General features: G+C 41.7%; 1 protein-coding gene across 1 annotated transcript in view; it reads right to left on the reverse strand.

Moving 5' to 3' along the window:
* Positions 1-15,488, reverse strand: part of ANXA3 (annexin A3) — a 50,948-nt gene that overhangs the window by 21,441 nt on the left and 14,019 nt on the right. Inside the window, exons 3-6 of the mRNA XM_008049486.2 lie at positions 11,498-11,585; positions 7,279-7,373; positions 4,690-4,803; positions 1,582-1,672 (exon numbers count right to left, since the gene is read on the reverse strand). Coding sequence (XP_008047677.1) covers positions 1,582-1,672; positions 4,690-4,803; positions 7,279-7,373; positions 11,498-11,585 — 388 coding nt within the window. The remainder of the gene's footprint in view (positions 1-1,581; positions 1,673-4,689; positions 4,804-7,278; positions 7,374-11,497; positions 11,586-15,488) is intronic.

Genomic DNA, 15,488 nt, shown 5'->3' on the forward strand with positions numbered 1-15,488 from the left:
GACACCAGGATGAAACAGCCAGTTTCTAAAAGAGTGAACCTTGTTGAGTTGAGGTTTTTAAACATCTACATTTGACCCTTAGTTATTAAGCAATTCTCTTGTCTCCTTCTAGTGTAACCCACTCCCTGTGAGGTCCCACCAACAGCAGGGTAGAGGGAGCCTGGAAGGCAGGAGGAGAAAACAAGGGCCTGATCTTACCACTCACACCCGTGTTAACTCAGTGAAGGTCTTTCACCCTGACAACAGCAGCTGACACAATTGGGTGACCTGAACAAGTCACGTGAAGCCCGTGGAGGGACCAGCGCCAGCCAAATGGAGTCCCCTCCCCAGAGGTCTGAACTCAGCTCTTCAACCCTCTGCTCTGAGCTCCAAGGTGCCTGCCGCCGCCAGGTGGTGTCCCTCTTTTCAACATGTGGTTACTGATGACCTCTTTCCTTTATCCCCCAGTCCTGGGGGTTATACTCTGTGTCACCCATGTTTCTTTCTGTTTTTCAGTCCTCCAAAGGTGTTTAAGCAATTCTTTTACTTACTTAGAGCTCACTGCAGCCTGGAACTCCTGGAATCAAGTGATCCTCCCACCACAGCCTCCCGAGCAGCTAGGATCACAGGTACACATCAACATGCCCAGCTAATTTTTAAAGACAATTCTTTATATTAAATTTTATCTTAAAATACCTAGTGGGTGGACATGGATGCCCTTTTGGTCCTTGCTCTCCAAGTGATGGGATGACTTCACTTTCAAATAGAGAATGGTTGTGGACCCTTGGACCCTGATTAGCATATCAATAATAAAAGCTACCTATCATTTACCTGGTATTTACCTTCTAATGAGCATTTCACAAAATAGCTTGCCTGGGGGCCACTATGCCCCTTTTTTGGACCTCTTCTACTGCAAAATTGTTACACAATTGACCTCTCTGATACACAGACATAGAACCATGGCTCCCTTGAAATACTTAGATAAAGTTATGGGGGACTGTTGTATAAAAAAGAATTGGAGCCATGCTTCGTGATTCATGTCTGCAATCCCAGTGCTTTGGGAGGCCAAAGTGGGTGGGAGGATAACTAAAGGCCAGGAGTTCAAAACTAGCCTGAGCAATGTGACAAGACCCTGTCTCGAAAGAGAGAAAGAAAGAAAAAAAAAGAATTGGGCTGGTCATTGAATCCACATGCTTAACATGTACATCTAAGTAACTCATATAATTCCCCACACCAAAAATCATGAGTCTAATCTGAGTAGTTTTAAACATTTAATATTAATATATAATGATTGAGTCTCTTGCATGGATGAAAATGGTTGACTCAATTAAGTAGTGATTGCTGAGAGCAAAATTCATAGCAGCTGTGATATAAACGTGACCCATAATGCCAGGTTACACGGAAGTTTCTAGTTCACATCATGTTCTAGTTTTTTCTGAACAGCCAGTCTTGAGTCTGTTTTAGAATGTGTCCTCCTTTCTGCAAATTTTGCCTTCTCAAAATGCAGAGAAGAGACGGGGGTGGGGGGAGTGGGGAGTCTGGGAAATGCAACTTTGGTTCATATGTGTGAACAGTGGTGAAGCAAGCACAAAATCAGATTACCTGTATAATAGGCTTGTGAGATCTCCTTCATCTGCCTGCTTGTCCTTGTGGTTAAAATTTCAATCAAGGCATCTTCGTTTGTTCCAGTGCCCTAATAAGGAAAAGAAAACCTAATTTTTAGAACACTTAAAAGTCTTAATTTCATGCCTTTCAGTCTTAATATCTTGTTTTGTACAGATGTAAGAAAACTTCTGAGTAAATCAATACAAAAGTTCCCTATTGCTCTAAAGTGGTTTTCTAATTTTCCATACATGTTAGTATAAAAATAATGAGTCATCTGAAATGAACTGACATCAAATTTTTAAAAATCCTACTCTAGTGTAAAAATCAATTGAATAATTCTAGGAATAGTATAAAGGAAGAAGCCTATGCCATTCAAGATCAGAAGTGATGTCTAATGGGATTAACCCTTGTGAGCATTCACACATGCCACTATGACTAGACAGGGCTTAACACTTTTGAGTGAGTTCATCCTTGCATCACTGCACTGGGTTGGTGCGCATGTATCATCCTCCTCATACAGAGAGGTTTTCAAATCCCCAGTAATGTACATCATGAGCCCAGATGGCTTAGAAACGAGTTACCTCTTAGCATTGCTGAGACTGAGAACACTGAATCACACTGTGACTACAAGGAAGTCATTTACACTAGAGCTGGATCAAATCAGGACAGAGACTGAATTCTGTCTCTCGGTGGTAGAGATTCTGGTTGTCTTCCAGATCTGTCTCCTCTTTCTCAGTAATTGTAACCTCAACTTTTAACTTGGCACACAGCTAGCCCCCAAAAGGCAATATTTCTCAGATTCTTTTACAGCAAAGTATATCCATACAACTAAATCCTGACCAGTGGGCTATATGCAGAAGTATCATATGCGTGTTCAGAAAGTATCTTTAAAGAGAGAAAGTGAACCCTTCTTTACTATTTTTAATGGACTGAAATGAAAATATAGTGGCTGGATCTTGGGCTGCTATCTTTAACCAAGAAGTGGAAACTACAGGTTAAAGAAGACAGAGCCTCAAGATCAAAGGAGCCTGAGTCTGATCAAAGGAGCCTGAGTCTGATCACGGTGCCACCACACCCAGCTCTGGGAGGGAAAAGAGCTCGATCTAATCCTTGTTGGTGCATCCAGTCCCTACTCAATTTACACCTGCTAACCCCTCCCCGTGTGGTAGCCAAAGAGGCAAACTGCTCAGATTTCACTTCAAGATAAGCAGCTGCAGAGAATGCAGCTGGCTAACAGCCTCTAGTCACGCCCTTGGATTGCCAGAGTTCACACTGCTATGCTCACTCCAGGCTGCTGTCAGCCAACACTGAACACAGTGGGGGCACTGGGACTGGGTCGTTTCTGCCTGCTACAGGACTCCTTTCAGAGTTGCTCAGGGACTCCCCAGCTGCGTGCCAACACTCTCTTGGAGCTGCACTGTGCACAGTGGCTCTGCCCATCTGAGCCTGTTTCCTCCCAGGCCCCCTCACAGGTGTCAGCCCCCAGTCAGAAGGTTCACCCACCACCCTGCACTCTTCCTCGTGATCCTTCACAGCACTTTCCAGATTTCTAGTACGTCGAATTCCATCCACTTTTCAGATGCCGGCATCTTGTCCACAGAAGGGTAGGTAACCATCCACATGAGAGGAAGAACGTGGCTTGTGCCTCAGATCTACGTGCCCTTCTTCTTCCTCCTTGCTGCCACTAAATGTGCTGAGCACCTACCTCATTTCAGGTGCTTCTCTAAGAGGAGCTCATGAGGCTCTCTGCCATGATGGGGGTTGCCTTTGAGTTAGATGGGAAAGATACTGATGGATGTTTAGAAACAGACAAGATAATTTTAGATGGTAAAAGGTGCAATTATGAAAATATATTTCAGTGAATTGATAGAAAATGTCTAGAGGAAAAGCATTCCAGATGGAAGAAACGTCATGCATAAACATCAACATAGGAATAAGTTTATAATATTCAAGGAGCAAAGAAAAGGCCAGTGTGACTACACCACTGAATGATTGGGGGGGGGCATGATAGTCAGTTTCATGTGCCAACTTGGACATGCAACAGTCCCCAGTTAATCAATCACTAACCTAGTCTGTGAAAGTGTTTTGGAGATGTAATTTAAGTCCATTACCAACTGACTTTAAGAAAGGAAAATTATTACAGGTATTCTACATTCTAGGTGGGCCTGGTCTAATCAGTTGGAAGGCCTTAAGAGCAGAGCTGAGGTTTCTATGACGAATAAGAGGTTCTCCCTGGGGATAGCAAATTCAGCCTGTGCCCAATTCCAGCCTGCCCTATAGATTTTTATTGTGTCTAACCAGTCCTACAATTATGTACCCAACTCCTCACCATCTATCCTTTAATACGTATGTCATGCCTACTGGCTCTGCTCCTCTGAGGAACCATGGCTGAAAGAGGGAAAAATTTTAAAAGTCACAATGACAGACAGGAGCTATACCATGTTGGGTGACAAAGGTCATGACAAGGAGTTTGGATTTTAAGTGTTCTATGCAAGTCACCTGAGATGCATGCAGGTAGATGGCATCATCTGATTCTTAAAATAACTTAATAAAAATAATTCTGGCCCATTTTGTGGAGAGTGAATTTGGGCAAAGATGGAAGCAAAGAGACCAGTTAGGAGGTGGCTGATATGGTCCAGTCAAGAGATGATGGTGGTCAGGCTATAATGAATGGTAGAAATGGGCTTTGAGGAGTGCACACATTTGCAATGAACTTTGGAGTAGAGCTAATGAACTTGCTGGTAAATTTGGGAGCTTCAAAGGGTAAGAGAAAACAAAGTTTCAAGAATAATCCTAGGTTTTTAGCCTTGGCATTGGGGTTGATCATGGTGCTACTTTCATTGATGATGACATAGAGAATTTTGACTCCTCATGCCAAAAAACAAACAAAATAAGAATATGACAATAGTCCTTCAGCCCAGGAACATTTGGCCTTAAGGGTCCACAACCATTCTCTATTTGAAATCGAAATCATCCCATCACTTGGAGAGCAAGGACTAAAATGGTACCCAAGTCCACCAATGTTTCAAGTGTGCACTGGAAGAAAGCCATGACTTTTGATGATGTATTCAAATTCTGGGCAGAAATGCTGTGAATGGCTCCTACCTTCATGGATTTCTTTAGCTGCTTTGCATCAAACACTGCCGGTGGAGTCACTAGGGCCACCATGAGATGCTCAAAGTGACCAGAGAGGTCACCCTTCAAGTCATCTTTCAGCTCCTAAAATGAAAAGCGAAGGAAGAAAACGTGAAACTTTTGCTTTCTCTTTCTCTAAAGTCATCTTGTGAAAGATGAACACATGTACCAAAACCAGATAAAAACATGCCAATCCACAAGGGATAAACAGGAAGTATTGAAAAAATTTCTGTGAATATTAATCTACATTTTGTGATTACTCACAAGCTGTTGTTTTGTAGAGGCTTTGAAAGAGAGCCAAAGGGGAAGGTCACATGAGCACCACAGTCAGCAACTGAGTATTAAAATGTGTTTCCCAGGTCCTCAATACCTGGGTTGGAGGGAAGAAGAAAAAAAGGCACCCTCATAAACACACACCCAGCTTCATTGGCAGGTGCTGTTTCCTATGGCAGGTGCCTCACTTCTTGGCGACTGCCCAAAAACTCCAGAGAAAACAGAAAGAAAAGATAGAGGCTAGCCACCTGCCTCTGGTAAGAAAGTGGCACGAGGGCCATCAGACGTGGTTTTTCAGCAAGAACAAAGGAAATCCTGAGAGTGGCAACAGAGTGGACTCTATTGTCACTGGCTTCTGGCACTGATTGTACGTACAAACAGTCTTGTCTCCCCCACTCAAAGGCAGGTAACAGGGTTTCCATTTTCAATATTCAAAGGAGTCATACTGAATATGTTGTTTTCCTGCTTTTGATTATTTCCAACTCTGAACAGAGGCTGACAGCCTCCCAGTCTGCTGCCACCACACCACTGAGGGGCACAGCAGGGCCACATTCCTGCTGAAACAGACGAGGTGGAGTCAAGCATCGTGAGCTATTTTGACTCCTCTCTAAATGCTCCATTATATGTCCATCTGCCTCCACTCAAGCTGTCGCATGAGTCTTACTTCACAGCTCTCATTCTCTTCCACTGTGAGACATGGCTACTGCTCTTCATCTCTAACCTTCCTCCATATTTTGGAAACACTGAAAGGCCAATGGATCATTTTCGTTCCTACATGTGAAAGTGTCATCTTGCCCAGAAGCTTGGCAATTCATTTAATTCAACAAATGTTTACTGGGCAGTTGCTCTGTGCTAGGCGTTTAAAGTGAGTTAGACAAAATTCGTACCCTAAGACATTATGCCCTAATGGGAAAACCAGAAACAGTCAAAAGTAGAGGTCAATATGATGTGTTAATTATCTGATAAAGAAGCCTCAGGTTGGGCATTGAAGTGGAGTCTAGGGTCCAGGAGCACATGCACAGCAGGCAGGATCTAAGAGGCCTTTGCAGGATCATGCCACGGGTGAAATCACGGGATACACACAAGAGCCCGACTGGTCTGTCTGCACCTTTCTCCTCTGCAGCTCATTACACACAGTGGCCAAAACAATCATTTAAAAGTAAAAATTGGATTATGTCATCCCTCTGTTTAGAAACTGCCCAAGGCTCTCTACTGCCCTTAAAGTAAAATCCAAACTGCACCAAGACCATTCTAACCTCCCTCCAGTTCCTTCTCTTTCCTCTGCCCTCTTCACCTTTGATGTTCCCACCATACTGAATTCCTTCCGTTTCTCAGATACTCCTAGCCTGTTTCTGCTCTGGGGCTCTTGCATTTGCTGTACTTTCTGCCTGAGATGCTCTTTTCTTCAGTCAATGATAGCAGAATCCCTAGTGTTGCTTAGTCATACCTGAGAGCAAAGCAGCCCCCAATGCCCTTCTGTCACCACCCTCGCTGCAGGAGCCTGTCACCAGTCACTGTTTATCGTGCCACTCTATTCTAGTTATTTATCTATATCTGAATTTCTTTACTTGTTTATTCTATTTCTAATAAAATGTCAGCTCCATGAAAGAAGGGAGGATCTGCTTTTTGGAGATACTACATCTCCAACGTTTAGGATCTCTCCTGACATAGAACACCACTCAACAATAGGTGCTGAGTAAATAAACTGTGTAAAAGGACCATGTATCACTTGTTCATATGCAGTTTTCAGCATTTAGTAAACGTTCATGTGCTGAATGAATTAAATCTGTAATTATGTATTTTAAAGTTAGACATTAAAGGTTATTAAGAGAAGCTCTGTCAGATGGCTGGCCAGAGCAGTCTTTGTTATGGAGTTTTCTTGTGCATTGTTGGACGTCTGGCAGCACCTTGACCTCTGCCCACTAGAGGCTAGAAACGTCCACCCTCCCATCCCACTTGTGATCATCATCACAATGTCGCCATCCATGCCAGATGTCCCCTAGGGAGCACATGACTACTAGTTCAGAATCACTGATCCAAGCAACCCTCCTTATTCTACAGATTAAAAAATGAGGCCTGGGAAGATCAAGGAACATGCCCAGGGCCATTCAGCCAGTACAAGGCAAAACCAGGATGCAGATTGTAGGCTTCTGACGGACTGGATGCCCTGGTCACCTTCTGTTACACTTGACCTGACACGAAAGACTGTGGGCACAGTCATGAGGAAGCAACCACAGTACATTAAAGATGCTCTCCTTACTGCATGTCGTGTTAATCGAATCGTACCTTCCCGTAAGCTGCTTGATATTCCTTCACAATCAGTTGCCGCTGTGCGTTTGACCTCTCGGTCAGAATGCTAATGAGCGTTTTCTCGTCGGTTCCTAAATGAAATGAAAACTATTTTATTCATCATCAGCCTAAAGATGCTCAATATCTTCCCTGAACAAAAGAAAATGATCAATAGCCTGAAAGAGTAAGCCATCTTAATTTTTAATGTCTAGCTTCTTACCTGGTTGGAATCTTCATTTCTTTGCCCAGTTTTTGGAAAATAAAGTTAACTTCATTTGGAGAATTTTGGGAAAAGAAAACAATCATTGTCTAAATGCTCTTACCTGTAGATCTGGCAGAGGGAGTGGTACAAATAACCTACTGCTTTTGAACTTGATTTTTTATCCTTATGAGATTTCGTTACTGTCTTATTATCTTTAATCTCTCATCCTCATATGTGATATCAAAATATTTTTTTCCTCTAGAGAACAGGAGCTGATATTTATTGAGAACCTGCCTACACTAGGCAATTTTTAAATGCATTGTCATAGTTCATTTTCACAGTTGCCCTGTGTAGTAAGGAGGATTAAACTGATGGAGATTAAGACACTACCACTTTGGGAATTTATCTAACTTGCCAAAGTCACACAGCTTCTAAGTGCTGCAGTAAGAGGTTGGACCCAAATCTCTGACCCTAAAATAAATATTTCTATCTCTGGTCTTCACTTCTCTTTGGCATTTCACACCCATGGTGTGGACTTTACTTACTGTTATTGGCTTTTGGCACCGTTTTTATACATCATGAAAGTACAGTAGGATTAAGCTGTAATGAACTTAGAAAACTATAGGAACTTATGAAACTGTAAGTGAAAGATCAGAAGATGCTGGCCTGCCTGAGGATGACCTCATGTGACACTTTTTTGGGGTGATTACAGTATTAAGACATGTGGGAAGTTGTGTCCACTCCATTTGTGGAGAGGACTAGGGAAGCTGAGGGCTGGCTTGCAGGCCTTGGGTGGGCATGACTAGAGTGGTATGAAAGATCTGCTGAACTCAAGGCCCAACTTCTCTGTATCAAGGTGATCCCCACATACCTTGTCTACACACATCAGTGGTAAAACCTACACACAACTACATAATCAATGATGGCACCAAAGAATCTGTGTGCTTGATTGGCTGCTGGGCCTCCCAGAGAAGGTGCTGCCTTTCCATATCTCCACATCATGAAGGAAACAGAATTAGATTAAAGTCTACTTGGGCTCTGTGGTCTGATGACCAACTTGGACCCCCCACAATACCCGTATCTAACCTTCCAAATGCCTCAACTGTACATTCTATCAAACTCAGCGTGCTCCAGGGTGGAATTCACTGCAAGTTCTCTCAGACTTGTCTCCCTTCCACGCTGCCTTGTCCATGACAAGAGTATGCATATATTAATTCAATCAAGAGTCCTGGGACTCATCCTGGATGCCTCTCTTTTCCTACTCTCTAGACTGAGCCATCATCTGCATCTCTTGGATTTGTCCCCTTAGTGTGCCCCTGGCCACCATGCCATTATCCCATTTTACCTGGATAACTTAAACAGCCTCCTAACTTGGCCCCTATATAATTCATCCTGTGTACTACTGCCTCAGTGATTTTTTAAAAATGCAACCTGATCACATCCCCCTCTGGAATGAAGTCCTAAATGGCTCTCTGTCATCTTCAGGATGAAGTTTAGGCCTCTTGCCTAGTATACCAGCTTGTCATGCTTTACCCTGCCACGTGTCTCTGTTCTCATATCCCCCTACTCCTCTGCATTTCTGCACCCTATGCACCTAGACCTCAAACAACCTTCACTGGCCACAGTTCATGTGGTCTGTATGTCTGGCAACTTCTCATCTCTTATTTTTGTGCATGCTCAAGGCCAGTAACTAAGCCACCTGGCCCACAGGCTCAGAGACTGCATCTGACACATCCCTCGTGCAAATCATGACACATCCCTCGTGCCATCATGACCCCTGCTCTGGACTCAGAAAGTGTCAGAGGTGGTGCTCACAAACAAAAACCTCTTCTCAAAGCGGGCCTGCAAGCCAAAGGGCATAAATACACCAAGAAACATAACGTCAAGAAGGCCAGGCAATAGAGATTTAAAAAGACCATTAATTCCTTCAACTTTATACTAACCTCCCGGGACAGTCCACTCAATACTGGATATAAGTAGGGCAATCAAAGAGATAAATGGAGAAATAACTTCCATTGAAAAATGGGAAAAATATAAATCCCCAAGCATGTAGAAATCAGATAATATTATATAGATATAAAGTTCTAATAGTGCATTTCATGGATTTGACAAGCTGATTCTAAAATTCACAAAGGAGGCCAAAAAACCAAGAACAACCTGGCCCTACAAGGCACTGTGTGGCATTACATAACCATGATAACTGTGACAATGAGGCATTGGGACAGGGAGAGGTGAAGAAGAGACAAATGCAGCATGACCAAGAATAGAAAGACAGAGAAACATAAAATGGAGGTGACATCACAAATCAGTGTAGGAAGTATGAGTTCCTCCATAAATTGTGCAAGACAATTACATGTCCACATGAGATGGAATACACTCAGATGACTTTGAATACCATCCATAAACATTAATTCCAGGTACCTTAAAGATTATAATGTGCAAAATAAAAATTTAAAACTTTGGGAGAAAAACGCAGGAGAAATCTTTATGACCTCATTATAAAAAAGATATAAAAGGCATGAATCCTAGAGAACAAAATATTGGCAAACTCAATTTCACTAAAATTTAAAATTCTTCTATGCAATAAAATTACTATAACAAATATTCGAAGAAAGCCATAGACTTAGAGAAGACATATTCATGGTTTCTAATTTAAAAAGACAGTTTGTATCCAGAAGTTATTTTTAAAATATTGCCAACAAGGAAGACGATACCTTCACTGAAAACGGATAAAATATACGAAGAATTTATATGTGAAAGTGAAGCAAATAAACAAGAAAGGATGATTAGGTACATCAGTCATCAGTGTAGAAAGGTGAAGGAAATAAATACACATACAAAATGACATACAAGTTTAGACCCACTCAGGTAGAATGGATTCTTGTAGCAAGTACTGGGGAGAATATGGAGCAGAAGGAAGTTGCATACATCACCCGAAGGAAGGCCATTTCTATGGTCATTTCAGAGAGCAGTTCTGCAAAATCTCTAGTGAGTTGGAAGATAAGCACTCCTCTTTAATCTAGAAATTTCAATTCTTGTTGTATTCTAGAGAAATGCTAGCAAATGTGCACAATGAGAAACAAAAAGGAAAAGTCATTCCAGTATTTTTATATTATAATAAAAAATTTGTAGGCAATTTAAATGTTCCATCAATAATCCCATCTTATGATATATTGATGCAGTAGACTGCTATGTGGTTAAAATCAATGCACTACTGCTAAACATATCGACATGGATAAATCTCAAAATTACAATAAAAAGGAAAAAATAAATTGCAGAAGAGTGTACACAGTATGATTCCAGTTTATGTTGGTTGGGATCATTCAAGAAAATATGCATATACATACGCAGTTATGGTATTAAAAGTGTCATGGGGGTTGGACGCAGTGGCTCAAGCCTGTAATCCCAGCACTTTGGGAGGCCGAGGTGGGGGGATTGCCTGAGCCCACGGGTTCGAGAACAATCCGGGCAACTTGGTGAGAGCTCATCTCTACAATAAATCAAAAAATTAGCCAAGTGTGGTAGTGTACACTTGTAGTTCCAGCTACTTGAAAGGCTGAGGCAGATGGATCGCGTAAGCCCAGCAGGTCTGTGAGCATGCCACTGCACTCCAGCCTGGGTGATGGAGTGAGACTCCAACTCAAAAAAAAAAAAGTGTCATGGGAATAAACCCTAATTTAGGACAGTGTTTATCTCTAGGGAAGAATGGGGTGAGAATGAAATCCAGGAAGAATGGACAAGAAATGTATTTATAATGATTGATGATGATGATTGCCGGTATTGGTAGCAGTGGTGATGGTGGAAGTTGTTAATATTAAGCAAATATGACATGTGTTAAGATTCAATAAAACCGGGTTCCCTATGCATTCCTCATTATTTCATAATTTTAGAAAATCCCTGGCAATTTCTCCAAGCAAGTAAGCCAACTGGAGCAAACTGAGCCTAGGCACTTTCAGACGGTAACTTTCCCGAATTGCTTCAGCATTAAGAAAGGAATTGAAAAGTATCACTCACCAATTCCTCTGATTGCCTGACGAATAGCTTCAGCGTCCACGGATGGACTAAAGCCTGGATAATTTCTTATTGTTCCTCGGTGTCCTACCTAGAAGGAAATATTGAAAGTCCCTCGTTCAAAACAACAACTTTATTTATATGACATGCCCTTATGGATGTGGAATGCATATGACAAACCCCAAATCTGCACACTTTCTTACCACTTCAGGGGTGTCAAGTGAGAGTTTCCCCCCAGGCATATAGGAAACACGACACCAACCATGTATATCCAGAGACCTCTTTTTCTCTTATGTAACTAATCATAAACATAAAACCTTGGTTCTTTAGAGCAATGAATTGTGTTAATAATCCTGGTGACTGAAGGATGTTTGCTTTAAACTGGCATCCACATGAAAGCAACAAGAAAGATGAAATTTCCTTCATCTTGTTTTTCAAGTGATAATTCAAAGCTCCTCACTGCCTCTCATACAGAAGTAATTGTGGTTTACAGACTTCAAGATGTTTTAATTAACATTGCCCCTTGTCCTTGGGGGACTCTACATTAGAGGATCCATAAATGAAAACCCCAATTCATCTGGTCATACTGGTCTGTTCCTAAACTTAAGTTTAATGGATGTGGCTGATAGATTCCTTTCTAAAAGCTCTACTGCCATAATACATCTTCAGAAATCACATGGAAGTAAAAAAATGCTACCCGACTCATTTCAAGCACATAAATTAGAAGCATGTCAGTAAGCTGGGAAAGACCATACTACAGAAGTAATTTTTAAAATATAATATATATAAAAATTATCTTTTTACTAGAAATGAGGTCTCACTATGTTGCCCAGGATGGTCTCAAATCCTGCGCCCCAGTGATTCTCCCTCCTCAGCCTCTCAAAGTGCTGGGATTACGGGTGTGAGGCACCACGCAAAGCAGAAAGAATAAAATATTTTTAAACTGCCTGAGAGATGAAAGAAAGCCATGAAGATGTTGAGAAAAATCAAAGTCCACATGTACTTATGTGGCATTTTCTAACTCTTTGAATAAAAATCCATCTTCACAGTAATAATGTCTTCTTTTTAAACAGGACTTTCCTATCCTGTTACTGTATAATATTAGCTCTGTTGTTCTGTATTAATATGGTTTCATTTAGGCTCTCCTTAAATGTTTAATATTTTCACGAAAGAACATTATCTTGTCACATTAAAGTGAATGGAAAATTAATGCTCTGGCAGAGTAAAAAATAATAGTCTGCTGATTCAATAGATTTGATTGGACAATGTATGTCAATATAATCAAACACTGTTTAATCATACAGTATCCACAATAAAGAGTTTTGAATCTAAAAAAATAATTATAACAAGAAGCTAGCCGTGGATGTACCTGAACCAAAGACACCTGTAAGAAGTCAGTCACTTCAACAATCTTTAGAGAATTCTCCTTCCCCAAGGCCTAATAAATATTTTATGGATTCACGGAGCCACAGGCTTCACTGTGGTTCTATGTGCCCACGAACTTCTGTGTGGGTCTTGTCAGTCCACCTTCTATGTCTGTCATTTTTTTTTTTTTTGAGTTGGAGTCTCTGCTGCCCAGACTGGAGTGCAGTGGCACGCTCCCAGTCACTGCAGCCTCTACCTGCTGGGCTCCGGTGATCCTTCTGCCTCAGCCTTCCAAGTAACCAGAACTACAGGCGCATGTTACCACGCCTGGATAATTTTTGATTTATTGTAGAGTCGAGGTCTCGCCAAGTTGCCTGGGTGGGTCTCGAACCCGCGGGCCCAGGCAATCCACTTGCCTCGGTCTCCCAAAGTGCTGGTATTACAGGCTGAGCCACCGAGCCCGGCCTATGTCTGTCATTTTAGAAGAACCAGCACAATGTTGGCATGTTGGAATGCCTCGTGCTCAGCACAGTGCTACACACTTTACACAGTGAGCTCTAACCTGCATGATGGCCCTGATGAAACAAGGGTGAGCCATTTCACACAAGCAGCACCATGATTTGAGAAGACTGGAGACGCTACCTGAGTCCACACAGCTATCTAAGTAGCAGAATCCAAATTTAAACGCAAATAGACTGTCCTGGCTTTGTGTCTCTGCCCTTACTTCCTAACCCTTCTCTGTGTCTTTATGCACTTGGACGCCAAACACACTTAACACTCACAGTTCCACAATGCTTGTATGTCTGGCAGCTTCTCATCTCTTATTTTTATGCATGTTCAAAATTAGGAACTAGACAAAGGCGTGTTTTTTTTTTAATTTTTAAAAATGTATTATTATTATAATTTTACCACAATTTGAGTTGCTGTTTTAAGGTGTTTCTTGAAATGTAGTCTCTGTGCCCCCCGGGGCGACACTTTATTTTTTTAAAGCAGGATTTATTGAGAGGACAGAAAAGCTCCCACAGTGAGCGGGAACCCAAAGGGGTTGCCCTGATACTTGAAAATACATATGGCCAGGTCCCATCCTCAATATACTGACACATTCTTTAGAGACGAGGTACTAACATCTACACATTTAAGAAGCCCCTGATGATTCTGTGCCATGCAGATATTGACATGGTTGCTTCAGAACACAACAAGGCAAAACTGTGGCCAGATGCTAGTTAGTTGTTCATGAATTATGAAAGCCCGGAGTTGGCACTCTAGCTGTGACCTCTTCACCACCCTCTATCACCTACGCTTCAAAATATGCTAAAATTCATTCCAATGTGCAGAATTAGAGGAGGAAACTCCCAATCTATTATGCAACTTTTTAACCTACTAAGAATTAAATGGGGGAACAACATGCTTAATTAAAAGGAAAAAATGTACACAGACATACACACCAGCTTGAAAAAGGGCATGGGGATTCTGAAATGGAATTTTAGGGAAATATTTAAACAAACAATATTATTCATTTGCCAGACGTGGCTGCCCAGATCATCCAAAAATATTACATGACTTACACAAAAAGCTTAAAGTAAAAGAAATTAATGAAATCTTCTAAAACTGACACATGTCAGGCAGTGAAATAAGTGCTTTACAAACATCTTATTTAACTCTGACGAGGGTCTTAATAAGATGAATTTTATTATTTCTAATTATTATTATTATTGTTTTGAGACAGGGCCTCACTCTGTAGCTCAGGCTGGAGTGCAGTGGTGTGATCCCAGTTCATGATAGCCTAGGCCTCCTGGCTTCAAGTGATCCTCCTATCTCAACCTCCTTAGTAGCTGGGACTACAGGCATGCCACCATACTTAGGTCATTTTTTTTTTTTTGGTAGAGAGGTCTCACTATCCTCCCTCCTTGGCCTGCCAAAGTGCTGGGATTACAGGTATGAGCCACCAGACCGGGCCTATTCTTTCTAATTAAAAATGGAAAAAACTCAGTTTCAGAGAGATTATTTGCTCAATGGAACTCTGCTAGGAAGAACAGTCCCAGGATTCAAGCCTACCTCCTCATAACTAAAATGTCCCGTGCTCTACACCGAATCACACAATTCCTCAGAGGACTCCATCATAGTAGTTCTAAGTGTGGTTCCTGGAGCGGCAACATCAGAACCACCTGGGAGCTTAAGAGAAATACAGATTCTCAGGCCCCATTCCAGCCTTACTGAGTCAGCAACTGTGAGATTAGGACTCAGGATCTGTTTGGACAAGACTTCCAGGCGATTCCAGCACACATTCAAATTTGAGAACCACTGCATTATTTCATTCTTGGTTGCTTAGAAAACCAAAGCAAAAATAAGAAAACAAGTCATGGATGCTTTTATGGGTGTAGATGAAGAATCTGATGATGGGCTCCTTGTTTCAGGAATGTTGGCATTTTTACAGCCAAGCAAGGCTGTCTGCTCCACTGCGGACTTCATTCTCTGACATTTATATTACTGATCAATACCTGGTTAGTGTATTTCCCATAACCTTGGCACCCTAACATAGCCGGTGTTAGTGTAGGATACTCCATGAATATTTGGCAAGGTCTATTTTTAAAAAGTCACGTTTGGTCAGATTTCCACCCACATCCTCTAA

Source organism: Carlito syrichta, unplaced genomic scaffold (genome assembly GCF_000164805.1).
Source record: "Carlito syrichta isolate Samal-C Ts95f unplaced genomic scaffold, Tarsius_syrichta-2.0.1 Scaffold135687, whole genome shotgun sequence".
Classification (NCBI taxonomy): domain Eukaryota; kingdom Metazoa; phylum Chordata; class Mammalia; order Primates; family Tarsiidae; genus Carlito; species Carlito syrichta.